The sequence below is a fragment of the Camponotus vicinus genome, unplaced genomic scaffold, assembly GCF_025532165.1.
Source record: "Camponotus vicinus isolate PSW18456_S1 unplaced genomic scaffold, iyCamVici1.0 SCAF_4, whole genome shotgun sequence".
NCBI classification, from domain to species: Eukaryota; Metazoa; Arthropoda; class Insecta; order Hymenoptera; family Formicidae; genus Camponotus; species Camponotus vicinus.
The window spans coordinates 11122018-11140287 of record NW_028141976.1 but is presented as its reverse complement, the minus strand read 5'-3'; the positions used below and the strand labels follow the sequence as shown (position 1 = coordinate 11140287).

Below are 18270 nucleotides of genomic sequence, written 5' to 3'. Positions count from 1 at the left end.
AAAAATGATTAATTTTTTATAATTATTCTAATTACTCACAAACGTTTTTAATCACACTTCAAACATCTTCATACGAAATACAAAAGATTCTATAAGGAGATTTTTGGTTGGCTGAAAAATTTCCGGCTTACTTAATACGAATCGATTAAGGGCCTGAGCACAAAGATGTCGTAACTGTTTCCGACAAAGCCGTATGCGTAAGTCGGAGACGTTAAGCGTCGTCTACAATGACCGTAGCATAAGGTTGTAAGGCCGTAGTCGTAAGAAATTGACCAATCACAGTTGATTATTCTCCTGAACTTCAACTGGGATTGGTCAATTTCTTACGACTACGGTCTTACAACCTTATGCTACGGCCATTGTAGACGACGCTTTAGTCAACGCACAAGGATTTTACGTAAACATAGGTATCGCATAACATGCAATACAAGATACGGCCTACGTTTACGTAAAATCCTTGTGCGTTGACTAACGTCTCCGACTTACGCATATGACTTTGTCGGAAACAGTTACACCATCTTTGTGCTCAGGGCTCTTTCCCACTGAGCGCGTCACGCGTCGCGTCAACCAGCGTGAGCCAATCAAAACATCCCATTGTAATAACACGGAAAACATGTTATTACAATGGGATGTTTTGATTGGCTCACGCTGGTGACGCGACGCGTGACGCGCTCAGTGGGAACGAGCCCTCAGGCCCTTAATCGGAGTTTGGTCGAAGCGGCCCTTAAGCGGCGTCTACAATGATGCGTCGTCTACAATGAGATTTAAAAGAGACTTAAGTCTTACGCCTTGTCTCCTTAAAATCTCATTGTAGACGATGCTTGAGATTTTAAGGCGTAAGACTTAAGAAATTGACCAATCACAGTCAAGTATGAAGAGAATACTCGACTGTGATTGGTCAATTTCTTAAGGCTTAGGGATTAAATTACCTGTTGTAAATCGGGACGTAGCATTTAACAGGAGAGGCTTTTAATGTATATTAAATTTAATGTGTATTAAATGTATATTAAATTCATAATTCTCTGCACCATCATCCTTGATAACATTATTTTCTTTTTACTTTTATATATTATTATATAACTTTGAAAAAATTTATTTGAAAGCTAGGCAACTCAATTAAAAGCTGTAAACTGCACCCTCATTTGACCTCATCAGCACATTTCATTGGTTGTCTAATATATGTTATTACAACGATTACACATATATATTATTTACAACGATTTATTTTGTTTTAATGCCGCAGCAATTACTTCTTAGGAGACCTTATTTTCAATTTTTTAGCAAAATATTTTATTATTAATAAAAATATACAAAGACCTCTTTATTTTATCAACTAACTGTAATGAAATATAACTAAGAAATTACAAGAAAAAAATAAAAACTTATTTGTTTACACGTGACTCTGTCAGAGAAGAATGCGACAATACTTATTTGTTACTTATTAAACACAAACAAAGCCAATGCACGATATCATTTGACAACAGTAGCGGTATCAGCTTTAGTAGCCTCTGTAGAAGTACTTTCCAGAAATTTTGCTTTATCTACATCAGTAGTGTTCACTAAGTATCGCATAGTCACATTTGACTTTATCTTAAAACACAAACCAACATAAATTTTTGTTTTAACATGTTTATACTCCTCCTTGTCAAAAACCTTGAAATACTGTTTATCAATAATTTGTTTAAGAGCATCTTGTGATCTTTCTGTTTCATTTGCCTTGCAATATTTCCATTCAAATATGGCTCCAACTGTTCTAAGAATTACAAGCATGTCAAATTCGTGTTTTCTTCCTCGCTTTTCCTTGGAGATCTTTTGACAGACCGCTCTGTTAGCTTGTGCACTGAAAATTGTACTATTATATGCCAAATAAAAAAGAATGTGATGTAACTCTGACTCATTATATGGAATTGTCGCACCTTCTGAAAAGAGGCCTGAAACTGCATTAACGAGTTCACGAAATGGTTTTTCTTTACTTTTTTCAGTTTCCTCTTCATCATTTGCCATTAATAGCAAATTCCTCAGTGCTTGTATGTATTCTTCTATATTTTTAGGCTGGAGTTTATACTTCTTACTAAACATCCTTTTACTGTAACATTTACTTTCGATTACGCTCTTTATCTCCCAATTTGGTATCTTCAGACTTACAATGTTCGCATTCTTTTCAACTGCATTCAACAAACCATCATCCCACAGAAGCTGTAAGAAGAAATTCACTTGCGAGGTTTCTAATTGATTCTGTGAATCATAGATTGTCTTTTTCAGTTCCAAAATATTATCAACTGTTGGCTCGGCTAGTTCTATTTCAATGTTCTCATCTTCAAGAAGTTTCTCGATTGGCTTTTGTATCTCAGATTTCACAAACAAGTTTCCTAAAATATCCACAAAGCCTGACCTGGCCCAATAGCTATCGAACATTTTTCTCTTTTCTGTAACACTATTTTGCAAATAATTTATGACAGACCAGCTACTGTAAATTCTTGTTTCTTCACTATTTAATATTTGGTATCCATCATACCACTCTTTGACACCATCAGAATCTTTCACTGCTTGAAATTCACTTTTCTCAAATAGACTATCTACTTCCTGTGCTGTAAATCCATATACTCCAGAAAAATTATGTTTTTGCAAGAATAGAACATTACAATGATTGCGTAATTCCCAGGAAAATAGTCCAGATAAACGAACACAGGAATTAAGTAATGCACGCGCCACAATTATTTGATCCTTTAAGCTTGCCGACATCAGATGGCTAATAGAATTTAACAGGTATCGCAGGAGTTTATCATCCATGTTCTCCATAATAGCTTTCATAATGGGCGCGTCGGTCTCATCTATCAGAATAACAACTTTTTTGTTGAAGTGAGAGTACAAGATTCCAGACAAGAATTGCAATCCGTCCTCTACATCAGATTGGGATAGTTCTTTCAGCCTATTACGGTTATAATAGTTCAGAAATATTTCGATATCATCTATTTTCTTATCTTTAAAACTGCAAGAACCATCAGCAGCTTTTTCAAGAAGGTAAGAATGCCGCCGGAATGCCTGACAAAGAGCTTTCTTCAGCGATTCTAAAATTTCTCCCTTTGTTTCACCTCCTACCTCTTTAAGACTCATAAATATCACGGGGTACTGACCACAATGTTCCTTAACGAACTCTGGATGCTCAAAACCTAGCTGCAAATTCATAAACAGCTTGTAATTATCACCATCTTCTGGATTTGAAATTGGCTTTGCGTCTTCATTTACTGTTATCTTCAAAAAGTTCTCGAGCATATTCATAAATGTAGATTTTCCGAAACGGCTCGGGGCTGTTATACGAATCACAGATGCTCCACATTTAAAGAAACTTTTTATATACTTGCTCTTATCCACAAATGTAAGTTTTGTTTTGACGATCTTAAAATCCATTGTAGAGAGATCAGCTATATCTGATTCCTTCGGTAACTGTAAACAAAATCAGATAGGCCCCATTAATTTTGCTAATCACACTCAAGATACGCATGAAATATATACCAGCAGTAAAGAGAAGAAGGTCGCAATACCAACAGAACGTGCGAAAGCGCAAGCGAGTACAGATGCAGCCATAGCAGAAAACATGCAAAGAAGGCGAAAAAGAAATTACTTTAGCATATGTCGATCAATAAATTTAACTAATTCTTACCTCGTCGAAGTTCCCTGGCTTATTCTTTGTTCCGTATTTTGTATGATCGACACCACAATTGATAGAGAATTCAGATACAGTAACACTTCCAATTTTGGCATCGTTAGTTTCAGGTTTGTCATCATCCCTGTTGACAGATCGATCCGCCGTATTCATTCTTCGTCTTTTTTTGTCTGGTTCATCCATAAATTGTCTACAATAGAGATATTACCAATGAATAAATAAATTAATAAACATTAATGGCACTATAGCGAATTTTATTGGATTAATACATATAATAAGCATATTGTAAGGGGATGAAAGATGGCTGCGGTTTCCGAGATAGAAACCGCGCCGTCAGGTAATGGGCGAGTCGGGAGGGGAATGCCTGATGATAGAGATTTCGGGTTAAATAAATACAATAAATGACCCGGAGAGTACCGAGATAAAGATTGTGTATTTGCCAGTTCCACGATAGCACCGCGGAATAAAGGCTAGGAACGCTCGGCCAGTTTACCGATGGCTACAGGACAAACTCGCGACGAGAACACAGACCGGGAAAAATGTGCAATAGCCACCACGTGCAAAGTAACGACCTCGCGCTCACTGTACGACGGCCGGAAAAAGACTCTCGCCGGTAGTCGTGGTAGCTCACCTCGGGTCGCGCCAAAAACTCTCACAGCCAATCGTTTTGCGCCACGTCACTCACCGTTAAAGTCACTAGGGCTGCGGTCCGAAATGTGCTCGGTAGTGTTCCGAAATTGCTGCCAGTTTACTGCCAGCACTGAAAATATATAATATACGCATAGACCACCTCCGGGAACTTAGCCGGGCAACTTCGACTTTTTTAATTTTTTTTTTTTTTTATCGTTTGTTGGTCGTTTGTCGGTGATTGTTGGCCTAATTTCAACGTTTGTTGGTTTATATTTTTTTTTAAACAAAAAAATAAAAATCAACGTGAAGTTAGCCGGCGAAATCTCATTTTCGTTTAAAAAGCGGTTCAATCGATGCGGAATCGTTTGGAGATGATTGTTGGCCTAATTATAACGTTTGTTGGTTTATTATTTGCTTAAAAAACGAAAAATAAACTTTTACATTAAGGCCGAATCTACAATAGGAATAAGCCTTAAGGAATTGATCAATCACATAGCGTTTTCGATTGGGGTGCACTGGCTGCACTGAGTGTCAGGCGCGTGTTCAATTGGCAGTGCCAATGCGCACTTGGCTAGTGTTGCGTGTTCGTTTGAACGCACGACACTTGTATAGTGCGCACTCAGTGCGCAAGTGGCACGAGATATTTTGACGGTGCCAGTTTAGTGCACTGGATGTATGCAAGCAGTAGGGCATTCTTTTGAACAATAACGAACGAAAATTCGACAAAATGAGCAATTCGGATTTGGCTCTCTTTAATATTTTGGAGACATTTTTGGAATCTTCTTTTAGTTCAAGCGAGGAAGAAGAAATAATTACAATTCTTCGAACTAGAAGAATAATTCCAAAAACTGTAAATTACGTAGCATGTGTGAAAAACATGGACAATGACACCGTAAGTGTTATATCTTTTTATATAAACATCGAACCTATACCCTTTTTTAAAATATAATTAATGTACAATGTAATATAATAGCATTTTTATACTGAATAATAATAATTTTTATATTTGTCATAGTTCTGTAGGCATTTCAGAATGTGTCCAGAAACATGTGAACAATTAATAGATGGTTTTCAGCAATCAGATTTCTTTCCAAAAAATGAAATGCATGGTGGTAGATCAGCAGTTTCTGCTGAAAAACATATTTTATCTTTTTTGTGGTTAGTGCAGCATAAAACAGTTCCTTTTAATAATTATAATTGTATAAAAATTGATATAATATATTTTACAGGTTTGCAGGAAACAAATCATCGATGCGAGATGTAGCAGATCGATTCGATACAGCTATTTCAACCTGCGAAACGATTTTATCAAGGGTTATGAATTATCTTTTAAGCATAGCGAAAGATGTTATACAGTTTCCCAATAATAACGAAGAAAAAGATGAGCTGGCTTATCGTTTTTCAAAGGTTACATCTTAAATAAAAGAGAGAAAATTACTTCTAATTATTATTGAATTGTTATAAATTAAAATAATAAATAATTATTTCTTTTCAGATATCAGGTTTTCCAAATGTATTAGGATGTATTGATGGATCGTATATAAACATTCGAACTCCTAAGTATAAAATAAGATCTACTTACGCTAATCGACATGACAAAACGAGTCTTGTATTACAAGGAATTTGTGATGATAAGAAGAGATTTATTGACGCCTTCACTGGAGTGGCTGGCAAACTTCACGATAGCAGGACATTCACATTATCCTTCATAAGCAAAAATATTAGTGGTATATGTCAAAATGGAAAGTATCACTTGTTAGGCGATAGTGCTTACCCAATAAGGGAATATCTTTTAACACCTTATAAAGATTATGGAAATCTTATTCGATCACAAAGAATATATAACAAAAAGCTTTGTGGAACTAGAGTGCTTATCGAAAATGCATTTGGCTTGTTAAAGTCGCGATTTCGTCAGTTAATAGAATTACAATTTCACGATGTCAAAAAAATGTCAAAATTTATAATGGCATGTTGCGTATTGCACAATTTGTGTATTGATTTGAAGGATTCATTCGACATAGAATTAATAAACGAGCCCAATAATGATGAAATATTTAATATCGATGATCCCCAAGTTTTGGGAGAAATAGAAGCAAAAAGAAGAGGAGAGCAGAAGAGAAATGAAATATGCGAGTCATTTGATAATAGTTAATAGTAAATTCTTATTCTATTATTAATGCCTTAATTTGTGTAACAGTCTTTAAATTAAAATAAAATAAAAAATAATAGTAATGAACACAAAACATGACACAATATTAAGTTTGGTAGAATATTTGGAAATAATGCAAGTACTTTGGTACAATATTTGGAAGTAATACCGTTTACTCGGCTAACCCTGAAGGGGTTTACATATATATAAATGTATATAACTTTTTCGTTGAAAGTGTTTGGAATGTTATATTATTCACTTTTCTTTTCGTAATATTTCTCACAAAATTGTTTAAACAACTCAAGTTTTTCTCGATGTCTTCGTTCTCTAGCTTCTTCTTTCTTTTCATGTATTTCCTTCAAAGTGTCTTCGACACTTCGATTCTTATTAGAAATCTTCTTTTTCTTAGCATTTGTCTCTTTATCAGAAACGTTTTCTTTGGTTTCATTTCCAAGATTAGATAATGTTCGTTTCTTGTTTACAACTAGATGTTTGGCGTCCATTAAAACCTATATTTATACACAAATAATGTTAAAATTATAAAATATAATTAAAAATTTATAAAATTGATTACATGATTTAAAATTAAAATTATACCTCAGGTTCTATGCTATCATCTAATCCTACAATTCCTGATAATTCATTTTCATAAGGAACAGTCATTTTACTCCGCCCTGTACTTTTGTTGTTATCGATTGCCTTCTTCTTTCGTTTCATGGTTTTATACCGATTTTCACATTGCAGAGATGTTTTGGACACACCAAGAATATTTTTTAAGTCCATTGCTATTTTCTCCCACATAGTTTTCTTTGTTTTAAATTCTTTCATCGGACCAATCATAACCATGTATTGACCATATTTATCTAGGAGTAATTTCGTTTCACCTTCACTCCATTCTGCCAAATCTTAAAATATTTATATTATTAGACCTTCATTGCATTGATAAATGTCTATTATAATTTATTTACCAAAAATATATTACTTTTGCTATTATCAGTCTCGTCTACTTCTGAATTTTCTTGCGATTCCTGAACATTGCTACATCCAGCCTGGGATTCACAATTGTTAGTTTCTGAATCGGGATGATCACAATTAATATGATTCAATATAGTCTTATATGATCCAACAATTTCACAGAAACTGCACTCGACATTTATTTTTTCCATTATGCTTTCAATCCTAAATGAATAATATCAAATATTAGTAAAAACTCAAAGATTAGATTAAAATTTTTTTATTTGTGCCATTGCATGTAATAATTTATTGCATGTAAGTGTGTACAATTATTGATAAATACGTGATATTCTTGATCATCTTCTATATTATTTAATTACATATAGTAAAAATCATTACTTAACTGAACACGAGATGTCGAGGTTACTTTTTCGTTCTTCCCGCGATTTAGTCAACTCAAGTGGCACTGAAAATTTCGGCGTGTTTTTTTTCACCTGCACTATTCAGTGCAACCCATGGAACTTGTCCAGTGTTCGTGTGAACTGAGTGCGCACTGGTGCGCACTAACTTTTTCCCAATCGAAAACGCTAACAGTTGAATGTGAAATAGTAATCGAATATGATTGGTTAATTTCTTACGACAAGCATGGAGCTGACACACACAAACACACACACACACACACCCTCACAGGGTGGTGCAAGGGGGGCCATCGGCCTCCCTCCCGCACCCACCCCGTCCCAATCGCTTCGCGTGAAAAGTTGCAAAATGGAACCATGCTTCGCATGGAAAGTTGCACCTTACCTTAGGCACCCTTACAGGTGGGTAGGGTGCAGGAGGGTGCAATTTTCCACGCGAAGCGATCTGGACGGGGTTGGTGCGGGAGGGGTGGCCGATGGCCCCCCTTGCACCACCCCTTGCGAGCGTGCGTGCGTGCGTTCGTGCGTGTGTGTGTGTGTGTGTGTCAGCTCCATGCTTGTCGTAAGAAATTAACCAACAAACGATTAAAAAAAAAAAAATTAAAAAAGTCGAAGTTGCCCGGCTAATTTCCCGGAGGTCGAGGCGGGCTCCTTTCATCGACATATTTACCGATTTTCAGATGAAATAATTATTTCCCAAACGTTAAAAACATTACAGACATATTTCCCAAGTAATTTCACGTTAATTAAAAAAAAAATTTTTTTTTTTAATATTTATGTCTGCTAACAATACGCTCAATTAATTTTAATTAATTATAAATAAACTATTATTTCCTAAACTATGAGAATCTATTCCTAAATGTGCCCAAACGATTCCCAAGCGATTGGTTTAATAGATAATAGAGAATATCAAATTTGTCTGCTAACTATATGATCGTTTATTTATTACATTGAAATTATTATTTCCCAAACTATGGGACCGTTACAGAAGTGTTTCCCAAATAATTCTACGTTGATTAAAAAAAAAAAATTTTTTTAAATTATTTCTGCTAACTATACGCCGAACTTATTTTTATTAATTATAAATAAACTATTATTTCCCAAACTATGAAAATGCTTTCCTAAACTTGCCCAAATGATTCCCAAACGAATGCAATAATAGAAAATGCGAAATATTGAATTTGTCTGCTAACTATATTGAGGTCCCGGCCTACCATCACTGATCAGCAATGTAAGCGCATTTCGGACCGCAGCCTAAATCTATTAATTAATTTTAAATTGTAAAATACTTTAAAAAAAATAAACGTTTCACAAAGTTAGTAAAACATTTTTTATTATACAACTCTAATTTTTTATATCTATTTGTATTAAAATTAGATAATTATTAAAATATATGTATATTCACAAAAAAATTTTACTTTATAATTATCTTATGAATTTATTAACATATTTTTTATATAATTGTTACGAATTTATAATTTATTTACATTGATTAAATAAAATAACATAAAACGAAATAAATAAAGTAAAATACAAAAAAAATATATATTTTAATTTTTTTTTATTTATGAAATAAATACAATTTTACTATCTTTGTGTAATAATGAATACTTTATATTCACTAATTTATTATTATAAATCAGCTTTTCTACTATAAAATAACTATGAAATAAATAAACAAAATCAACAAAAGCAAGAAAAAATAAACGAAACATTGCATAATTAAAAAAATTAAATGTGATAAAATTTATAACTTCCAAATCAAAGTCTATAATATTGAAAAATATAAAAATTCGAAGTATAAAAAATAATTTGTATATTTTAAAAATATATTCAGTTATAGTTCAGAGCGATGAGCTAAGATGATAAGATGATTGTCTATCGTGTGAAAATCTCAGATTTAAATCCTGATATAGCATTTTACGTATAAAGATTGGAGGGAGAAGCCGAAAATAACATAGAGAATTACATTTAAATAATTTATTTGTTATTATAATAGTAGATAATAAAAATATATGTCAAATATATCAAGAAAAATTAATAGGATTACCCTGACCATCTAATAAGTGATCCTGTGGATTATCCAGATATTTAGGTCCATCTCCCACTTTAGTATATATTATGTACTTTAATTGTCCTGGTGGTTGTTTTTCAAACTTTAATTTCTCCAATAAATCCTACAGAAAAATGATTATAATAACAAGTTCATATCAAAATTATTAATATTCAGAACATAGTACATGAAATACATACTTTTGCAGGTTTGATTTCTTCGACAAGTAATCCTCTTTTGTATTCAATCGCTACATTTGCAACAGGGGGAAAGAAATGATTCAAAACACCCATCACTGTTGGAACATCTTTCTCTAATAAATATAATGTAGCATTCGGCCCAGCATCAAAAGTGTAAGCAACCTAGCAATTTTTCTTATTAATAAAAAAATATATATAATCCAAATTATTTTATGATAGATAGTTATTATAGACAGAAAAATGCAAGTAAGATATAATGAAGATATTTCATACCTTCACATCATTAACTTCATCATTATAGGAATGTATAAGATTCATGATACTGTTAGAGATATTGTTCATATAAACACATGGAGGATATGTATCAAGGCACACAGCATGCATTTGGTTCGAATCTTTCATAGTGAGTTCAGCAAAAGTTTTGAAATCCTTCTCGATGATCGCCTGCTGCATTTTATTAGTTCTTTCCGGAACTGTATGTGCTATCCTATATTGTAGAAATTGAGACGTTTCCATGCTTCGTTTCATACCTATTGCACTTGAAATCTTCTTTTGTTCATCATTTACCTATAAATTTGTATTTTATAAATAGTTCAAGTATTTCATTATATTTATCAAATATGCTTATTTTTGCATAAAGAAAAAGTTTTTTTCCTTACAACTAGAATTAAAATCCTCATTTCCGGCCAATGAGAAGCAGATACAATCTGCTTTGCTATGCTGTCTGCTCCATACTTGTCTACACCCATGTGCCATCTTACAAAACCACCAAAAATACTACGACAAGCTGAACCAGAACCAGAACGTGCTATAACACTAATGTCTCCCTACAGAAATATTTATTTTAATAATATAACGCATAATTTTTAAAATGTATTAAATAAAAATTATACCTCTATTTTATAAAGCTTGGCTAGTGCTGTTGCGAGACATGCGTATCCTGCTGCACTGGAAGCTAGACCAGCAGCAGTTGGAAAATTATTCTTTGAACAAATGTGAATCTTCCAATCATTCATATAACCAGGTAACTGTGAACGTTTCTTAACTTAAAAAAAAAAGGAGTAAAATTTTAAATGATCTTGTTTACAGCATTTTTTTAATGAATTTCTTTCTGCGTTAACTTACTTTCTTTCAAACAATTTTGAAGTCTTGGGTTTTTTATATCTTGTTCCCTGAAAAATATATATTTTTATATATAACAATATGAATATATATAATATACATAATGAAACCACATCTTGTCAATATACCTCTCATTCAACCAAATACGATCTTCCTTGAAGTCAAGGCTGATCATGACACTAGTTTTTGCATGCAGCTGTAAAGAAAATAAAACAAGAATGTTATCTGTAAATATCTTACTAATGATAAGAGAACTTTCATTGTTCTCTCTTTCTCTCTCTCTCTCTCTCTCTCTCTCTCTATATATATATATATATATATATATATATATATATATATAATTTAGCTTCGAAGTTTAAATTATATTTACCTGATCTGTGTCTAAAGTAGCACTTATAGAATCATTGGTTGGTAAAATTAAAGATTCATCTCTCTTTCCCCCTAAAACCATATAGAAGACCACATGAAAAATCAATTTCAATTTAAAAAAATGTAAAAACAAACAATAGTCATGTATGAGGAATAATATTGCATATCATTATTATAGCTACTTTAGCACTGATAGCCATTCAAATGCAAATACTTTTGTACAATACAAACTGCCCTTGAATGTCGCTCGAAATATTAAGAAATGAGTGTACAGATGTAATAGAATTTACAATAATAAATTCATTTACAAAATTGTATTTATTATTCAAACGAAATTTTAAAAAAACGAGTATCATAGAAATATAGTAGAAATCCCAAATATTGACATTATTGTTCATATTGATAATTTTCTGTACATAAAATATCAAAATTTTCGTTAATTAGAAAATTATCAGTAATTATTAATCAGAAAATTATCAATAAAATTCAAAAATCACTATTATCAATATTATCAAATATTGATAATTTGCTGAAAAAATTAAAAGAAAAATGATTATACATTAATTAATCATAGATTAATTACTTATAATAAATGTCATAGTGAATACGTACAATATTTAATGACTGCGATATTGACTGGTGCAATGCAAGTAACGGTATTCATAATTGAAATTCGTATACCCTCACTCAATTGCCATCTATCACTCGCAACTACGTCCCGCGTCTCACTGCGTCTTCAGGGTGCCTATTACGGTTCTTGAAGCGAGGTGAAAATTACAAAAGTGAACAAATTTACTAGATTTCGACAAATGAAATTGTAGATACTCTAGTAAATTTCCTCACTTTTGTTATTTTCACTTCGTTTCAAAAACCGTAATAGGCCCCCAGGGGGCCTATTACGGTTTTTGAAACGAAGTGAAAATAACAAAAGTGAGGAAATTTACTAGAGTATCTACAATTTCATTTGTCGAAATCTAGTAAATTTGTTCACTTTTGTAATTTTCACCTCGCTTCAAGAACCGTAATAGGCACCCAGATCCACGTATCAGCGAATGATACATATCTATAAGGAACTCGAAGAATTTAAAATAAGTTCTGGACATCACAAAACGTTTACTTATATAATAGTATATAATATATTATATTTTTGCCTAATATATTTAACATTTGCTAACATATTCTTTTTACTTTATAAATTATATATATATTTATTCAAAACTATAGAAATTTGAAATATATTTTCATCCTTTCAATTATATAAAAAAAAACAGGAGAAAGAGAGAGAGACATTTACTAGCATCTACAATATACTCTAAACTATCATATTTGTTTTAAAACAAATATGATAGTTTGGATTATATTGTATTTACTATATGACAAATGCTTTATTATTATAATTATTTGTACCATATTTTAATAAGTTCTCAAGATAGTTAAAACTTTCGTTTTTATTTAATTAAATCATAAATAAAAAAAGACGCACAACCTTGAACACACATAAGCATTCCTCTCGGATAAATGAGGAATCTGAATAGAGAAATATATAATTTACAATAAATATTACATTATTCAACGATATATAATATACTACATGCGTGCAATAGAATACATTAAATTTTTGTGAGAGATTATGCTGGATTAGATGGTAATCCCATAGACCATGCATCCAGTAACTTTTTATCTTGAGGTCCAGCACCCAAACTGAGCATGAGTCCAGGAAGATCACCGCGATGACCTCGTCCGCACATCGCATGAACAACTTTTGCGATACTGTAATATTAATGAAAATACGTTAATATTCATTAATTTCATAAATACATATATTTTAAGACACAAATAATATATATAATCATAGAAAAATAGTGTTTTTGTTTTAAAATTTATGCAATATATTTTTTTATCACATTAATTCTTAATATCTGAAAAATTATATATATATTAAAAATTAATAATCCTCTGATATTAAAAATTAATGAGAGAATATGGTATAAATTTTTCACAAAAATATTATTAACCTATTTACTTAAAAATATATAAATTCTATATATGAACAAATATATAACTTACTAACTATATACATATATATTACTATTATTATTATTAAAACATTTTCTGCATAATTGTAAATAAATTCATACTTGGCCCATTCTTCTAAAAGAGTTGCAAAATGTGCTTTGAGAACTGAATTTCCGAGTTTCTCATTGTCAAGTGATTTTTCAATTTTTGTTAACAAGGTTGGTAATTTTGATGGTAATACACCGGTCCATTTAACTATATGGGACTTTGTGTTTTCGAATTTATGTTCATTGAGTATTATATCGAGTCTGCATACACTTGCGCAAGGTAAAGGAATTGCCACTGAGGTATCTACACCTGAAGATTTTAATATTACACATATTATTAAGAAATTCTTTCTAATAATTGATCATGTAATGTTTTTATAATATTTTTATTATTTTTTTCTAGAATACCGATAAAATTGCACGTGTCAGGATTCATATATTCCGATGTTTGTGTTTTTACTCTTCGACATGCTCTTGGTATAAGACTGCTAAGTCCGTATAAAGATTCCAATCTTTGAATTTTCGGACCTCTTACCAGCACTTGCACGCCAGTTAGGCAAGAATACAGCAGCTGTCTAAACTGATCCTTCCCTAGTATTTGTTTCAGATCTCGTAAAATTACAACAGTAGACTTTTCCGCGATTTCAGCAAATTCTGGCAAAAATTCCGAATCGTCCGAGTTAAAATTTAAGTTTATTGGCAATTTTGCGTTTACTAAAGTAAAATTTTCTTCAGTATCTGCAAGTTATTTGTGATATATCATAATTTTTATTAAAAAATAGGATATATTTTTTATAATATTAATTATATTTTATCATAAATATATAATTGCTAACCAATTTGATGTTCGAAATTATAATTAAGTTCGTTATCTAATAAACTCATTGGGAAAATTTCTATGAAGTGCCTTGCACCAGCACTAAGGATCCATACTAACCACATGTGAATTCTGAAATAGATACATTATAACATGATTAAAACACGATTAACATATTATTAATTTATAATAAATAATTATATATAAGCATTTTTTTCTTTTTTCTATTACGATTTGTATATAATATTAAATAATATTATAAGTTACCTTATAAAAACATGCTTCTCATTTGTTATATCAGTAAGTGTTCTGGATTGTTTGGTTATAGGACCATGGCAACCTGCTCCACTGTTCGCCGTTGTTAATCTCATTGCCCTCTGAGGGCATTCTGCTTCTTCCACATTATATCTTTTTTCTGCAAAATCTTGCAGCTCTTTAATTACTTCCTTTAAATTGTCGATTAAAAATGGCCACATGTTCAATAAGAATTGTTTATCTCTCATAAAAACAATAAAACTGCACCACCTCCTAAATCCTCTTGCCTATCAAAAGAAAAACATACCAACATATACCAAACATGTACCAAAAAGAAATATAAAAAAAAAACCAAAAAAATTGAATATTATAACAAAATGTTAAGCTCTATAATAATTGAAGTAGTATCAATGACATGACTTGAAAAATTTGTTGTAATAACTACCAAACATGCTTTTTCGTTGCATAATTCACCTGGGCATCTTTCAATGTAAAGGTATGACTTAAAACATGCCCCCTATATTCATCTCCAAAGTAGCAAACACCTTCTTTGCCAGGATGCACTTCGCAGCTTAGACTCCTTGAAAAAAGAAATTGGCAATAATAGAAAAGAATTCTAAGGAATTATATATATTAAATAATATATTTAATAAAACTATGAGAAAAAACTTTAATTTATAATAATAAAATTGAATTTGTGTAATTTATGATTAATAATATATATAAATTCATAATAATTTATATATAATAATTTTTAATATAATTTTAAAAATTTAATTGAAGGATATAAACTGAATACAATTATTGTACCTAATGCAAGCATGTTTTAACAAATTTCCAATATCTTGCATCAATGATTGCTGAGCAGATAGAAAAGATGTCCTTGTTTCATGCTCATTACTCAAGTATTTGATATTTCCAATACTTTGACAGCCTTCGCATTCATCCTGTATATCCTCCAAGGAATTATGGCTCTGTCTTAACACTTCTTTGGGCCCATAAAATTTTAATTTTTCTATGTTTTGTGTATCATAATTACGATACGTTTGCGTGGTAAATATAACTTTAGGTCCATGCATTTCACAGAAGGTGCACAATGCAATTGCAGCATTCATCGCTTTTGGAAGACACAAGTTTTTGTGAATCTCTTATTATTTATCTCAGATGAAAAGTCTACAATATTATAATTCTTCGCATGATCCTAGGTTGTTCCCTTATAAATTGTATAGCCTAAAATTATATCACAGAAATATATGTACTTTTGACAATTTATAAGAATAAAATAACTATATTTATGTACTTTACATTTATGTACAGCAAATAATATTATATTTTTTTAAATGTGTAATATGAATATAATCTAATATAATAATTGTATTTCCCTAACTATAGTCATATATACATAGTCTTATCAATATAACTATCATACATGAAGAATAACATAAACCATATATTAGTTGAATATAATTACAATTGTGACATAATGTTACTTTGAGTGATTTATATTACTTTGAATGGTTTATGATATAACTTTATATACAAAAACGTTTGAAGAATTAGTATAAACATATGTACAAACTTTATATCGGAATATATATATATATATATATATATATATATATATATATATATATATAAAATGTATATATACGCAGCATATAAAATATTTTACCCGAAATTTGATTGCGAATTAGAAGTCAAAATGAGCTTTACGTGATTCACAAATTAAAAAAAAACACAACTTATAAATGTAATAATTTGTGACATAACCTTAATCAAGATATCTTTATAACACACAATCCCATCACCTATTTGCTCGTAGATTGTTCAGCAAAACTTTTCCACAAAGTTAATTTTTTTCGTCCTTTTCACGTGATAAAACAAAAATGAAGTCGACATAGTGACACGTGACATTATGATAGCTAATCTCGACAAGATGAGAATACATATATGTTTGCATATACATACATACACACATATATGTGCATATATATATATATATATATACATACTCAAGAATGCAAACACAAAACTAAATTTACACAATTGCATATCAGGTTGCCAATAGGAAGGTGCTCGACACGATACGTTGTCAAAGCGATTTCATAGAAATTATATGTAGTTATAATATATCATAATTCTAATAAATAATCTTACTAGGATAAAAATGTATATGTAAAAACAAGAAGATATTTTATTTTTCTCCTATACATCAAATTCACAACCAAATTTTAATTTAAAACCTTCATAAGCAGTTCTCATCCATATACCTACAGCATGTGCTCCAGGATCTGGATACTTGAATGTCTATATATAAATTATAATTTTATCAAATATTTAAACCAATATCACAGTATGTATGTGTGAAACATGTTAAATAATACCTTGCAATTTGTAGAATCAACTGGATGTGATTTTGACATATGCACTGTTTGCATAGCAGAAGTTTCAGCAGCTTTAACAGCTTCTCCAAATGCATTAACAGGATTTAATCCCAAATTCAGCGCATCTCTTAATTTATGTTGCGCAGGTATCAAAGCATTCAACATACTTCGTTCACCGATTAATGTTCCACTGACCTCAGATATTGTCTTGTTTGCAAAGGTTAAGACATTTAACCACATATTTGCAGTTAATTGCTCATCATCTCGAAATCTAAGAAAACTCTAAAATATTTTTCAAGATTTCTCTCTGCAATCTTAAAAATAAAAAGAATTTGATAATCTCACCTTGGCAATAGTATCAAAAAATAATGAATATATTCCACCTTCTAAGCTACCCATTTCTCTCTCAATAATTCGACTTATCTGTGTAAATGCTATAGAGGGTCTTGTTGCTGAGATTCTGCCTTCCTGCATATATGAATAATTCTATATACTATCGCTGAAAATACATTTGTTGTATCCTTTGTACCTTGATTGCTACTTTTATGACACCAGCAGTATGAGCAAGTGTAGTTCCATAATTCCCATCACCACATTCCTCATCCATTATATTTAATTGTCTAACACATGCTATTAGAGCTTCGCATGCAAATGTTAGGATTACAAGAAATCTTGGACCATTCTGAGATTGTATCATTGGCCCTATATCACTATTCTTGTATATAATCTATAATTAAAAAATTATAATTGCATTATATATTATATATAAACAATGGTAAAATATTCAATTACAAAAAATGTATAATTTTATATATATACATATATATATGTATATGTGTGTGTGTGTATATAATAATGTGTATATAATAATATATAATAATGTAAATAAATACACCTGACCTATATAGTTACCTGCGAGCTTTGCTCTTCCGCATTATGCGGCATTATTTCATCGGCTTTCATCACGAAACGTGAAAAATAGACTTCTGTTTCACATACTGTTTCTCTTACCATATAAAAACTGACATTAGCTGATATATAATCAAATCATGGTGTAAAAAAAATATATTTACTTACATCAAATCTCTCTTCTATATCCCTTTATTCTTGATCTTGCTTGATCTCTCTAATTGGAACAGCTGATTCTACGCTTGCGCAAAAGAACTTCGTTTGACAGTGTTTGTCTTGTGAGCG

At 31.1% G+C, this 18270-nt stretch overlaps 6 protein-coding genes across 15 annotated transcripts in view; all 6 read right to left on the bottom strand.

The window, feature by feature from the left end:
* Window positions 1–4284, bottom strand: part of LOC145969743 (uncharacterized) — a 29189-nt gene extending 24905 nt beyond the window's left edge. The window contains exon 1 of the mRNA XM_083095953.1: window positions 4082–4284. The gene's annotated coding sequence lies outside the window, so the exon portion shown is untranslated. The remainder of the gene's footprint in view (window positions 1–4081) is intronic.
* On the bottom strand, window positions 1307–4047 carry LOC145969746 (uncharacterized). The gene is made up of 3 exons (XM_083095955.1): window positions 3934–4047; window positions 3662–3854; window positions 1307–3444 (listed from the first exon to the last, which is right to left on the bottom strand). Exons 2-3 carry the CDS (start codon window positions 3845–3847, stop codon window positions 1471–1473), a joined length of 2160 nt encoding a protein of 719 aa, XP_082952081.1. The 5' UTR covers window positions 3848–3854; window positions 3934–4047; the 3' UTR covers window positions 1307–1470.
* Window positions 4285–5522: 1238 nt separating the features above from the next.
* LOC145969755 (uncharacterized) lies at window positions 5523–7984 on the bottom strand. Its single transcript, XM_083095979.1, has 4 exons — window positions 7802–7984; window positions 7426–7622; window positions 7041–7348; window positions 5523–6952 (listed from the first exon to the last, which is right to left on the bottom strand). The coding sequence occupies exons 2-4, from the start codon at window positions 7607–7609 to the stop codon at window positions 6695–6697; spliced, it is 750 nt and encodes a 249-aa protein (XP_082952105.1). The 5' UTR covers window positions 7610–7622; window positions 7802–7984; the 3' UTR covers window positions 5523–6694.
* A 1794-nt stretch (window positions 7985–9778) lies between these two features.
* Window positions 9779–12305, bottom strand: Mvd (mevalonate diphosphate decarboxylase). The gene is made up of 9 exons (XM_083095962.1): window positions 12170–12305; window positions 11559–11629; window positions 11317–11384; window positions 11192–11238; window positions 10960–11111; window positions 10726–10893; window positions 10340–10633; window positions 10067–10228; window positions 9779–9990 (listed from the first exon to the last, which is right to left on the bottom strand). The coding sequence occupies exons 1-9, from the start codon at window positions 12219–12221 to the stop codon at window positions 9841–9843; spliced, it is 1164 nt and encodes a 387-aa protein (XP_082952088.1). The 5' UTR covers window positions 12222–12305; the 3' UTR covers window positions 9779–9840.
* Window positions 12306–12465: 160 nt separating this feature from the next.
* Window positions 12466–18260, bottom strand: LOC145969751 (uncharacterized). Of its 6 annotated transcripts, none has more exons than XM_083095973.1 (6): window positions 17989–18249; window positions 17606–17803; window positions 17422–17562; window positions 17077–17358; window positions 16985–16999; window positions 12466–12591 (listed from the first exon to the last, which is right to left on the bottom strand). In XM_083095973.1, exons 1-6 carry the CDS (start codon window positions 18088–18090, stop codon window positions 12532–12534), a joined length of 798 nt encoding a protein of 265 aa, XP_082952099.1. In that variant the 5' UTR covers window positions 18091–18249; the 3' UTR covers window positions 12466–12531. The 6 variants fall into 6 exon arrangements, with proteins under 6 accessions (XP_082952099.1, XP_082952100.1, XP_082952101.1 ...); XM_083095974.1 differs by lacking the exon at window positions 12466–12591 and having other exon boundaries at window positions 16863–16999; window positions 17989–18082; window positions 18154–18260; XM_083095975.1 differs by lacking the exon at window positions 12466–12591 and having other exon boundaries at window positions 16863–16999; window positions 17989–18074; window positions 18154–18246.
* Bhd (folliculin) lies at window positions 12987–16676 on the bottom strand. 5 transcript variants are annotated; one of them, XM_083095958.1, is made up of 8 exons: window positions 16365–16676; window positions 15503–15922; window positions 15167–15272; window positions 14705–14979; window positions 14457–14569; window positions 14029–14358; window positions 13696–13930; window positions 12987–13327 (listed from the first exon to the last, which is right to left on the bottom strand). In XM_083095958.1, the coding sequence occupies exons 2-8, from the start codon at window positions 15805–15807 to the stop codon at window positions 13186–13188; spliced, it is 1506 nt and encodes a 501-aa protein (XP_082952084.1). In that variant the 5' UTR covers window positions 15808–15922; window positions 16365–16676; the 3' UTR covers window positions 12987–13185. The 5 variants fall into 5 exon arrangements, with proteins under 5 accessions (XP_082952084.1, XP_082952082.1, XP_082952087.1 ...); XM_083095956.1 differs by having other exon boundaries at window positions 16463–16676; XM_083095961.1 differs by having other exon boundaries at window positions 14029–14274; window positions 16463–16676.
* Window positions 18261–18270: the final 10 nt, after the last annotated feature.

Excerpts from the sequence above, each read along its gene's own strand:
- LOC145969755 (XM_083095979.1), bottom strand. The coding sequence starts at position 7,609 with ATGGAAAAAATAAATGTCGAGTGCAGTTTCTGTGAAATTGTTGGATCA. Across the intron at positions 7,349-7,425 it reads CGAGACTGATAATAGCAAAA|ATTTGGCAGAATGGAGTGAA; the intron begins GTAATATATTTT and ends AAATATTTTAAG. Across the intron at positions 6,953-7,040 it reads ATGATAGCATAGAACCTGAG|GTTTTAATGGACGCCAAACA; the intron begins GTATAATTTTAA and ends GTATAAATATAG.
- Bhd (XM_083095958.1), bottom strand. The coding sequence starts at position 15,807 with ATGAATGCTGCAATTGCATTGTGCACCTTCTGTGAAATGCATGGACCT. Across the intron at positions 14,980-15,166 it reads TTACATTGAAAGATGCCCAG|GCAAGAGGATTTAGGAGGTG; the intron begins GTGAATTATGCA and ends TTCTTTTGATAG. Across the intron at positions 14,359-14,456 it reads TAATTTCGAACATCAAATTG|ATACTGAAGAAAATTTTACT; the intron begins GTTAGCAATTAT and ends AATAACTTGCAG.
- LOC145969746 (XM_083095955.1), bottom strand. The coding sequence starts at position 3,847 with ATGGATGAACCAGACAAAAAAAGACGAAGAATGAATACGGCGGATCGA. Across the intron at positions 3,445-3,661 it reads AGCCAGGGAACTTCGACGAG|TTACCGAAGGAATCAGATAT; the intron begins GTAAGAATTAGT and ends TTTTGTTTACAG.
- LOC145969751 (XM_083095970.1), bottom strand. The coding sequence starts at position 18,090 with ATGGTAAGAGAAACAGTATGTGAAACAGAAGTCTATTTTTCACGTTTC. Across the intron at positions 17,563-17,605 it reads TCATAAAAGTAGCAATCAAG|AATTATTCATATATGCAGGA; the intron begins GTACAAAGGATA and ends GATAGTATATAG. Across the intron at positions 17,359-17,421 it reads TTTTTGATACTATTGCCAAG|AGTTTTCTTAGATTTCGAGA; the intron begins GTGAGATTATCA and ends AAAATATTTTAG.
- Mvd (XM_083095962.1), bottom strand. The coding sequence starts at position 12,221 with ATGAATACCGTTACTTGCATTGCACCAGTCAATATCGCAGTCATTAAA. Across the intron at positions 11,239-11,316 it reads CGTATTTGGTTGAATGAGAG|GGAACAAGATATAAAAAACC; the intron begins GTATATTGACAA and ends TATATTTTTCAG. Across the intron at positions 10,634-10,725 it reads TGAGGATTTTAATTCTAGTT|GTAAATGATGAACAAAAGAA; the intron begins GTAAGGAAAAAA and ends ACAAATTTATAG.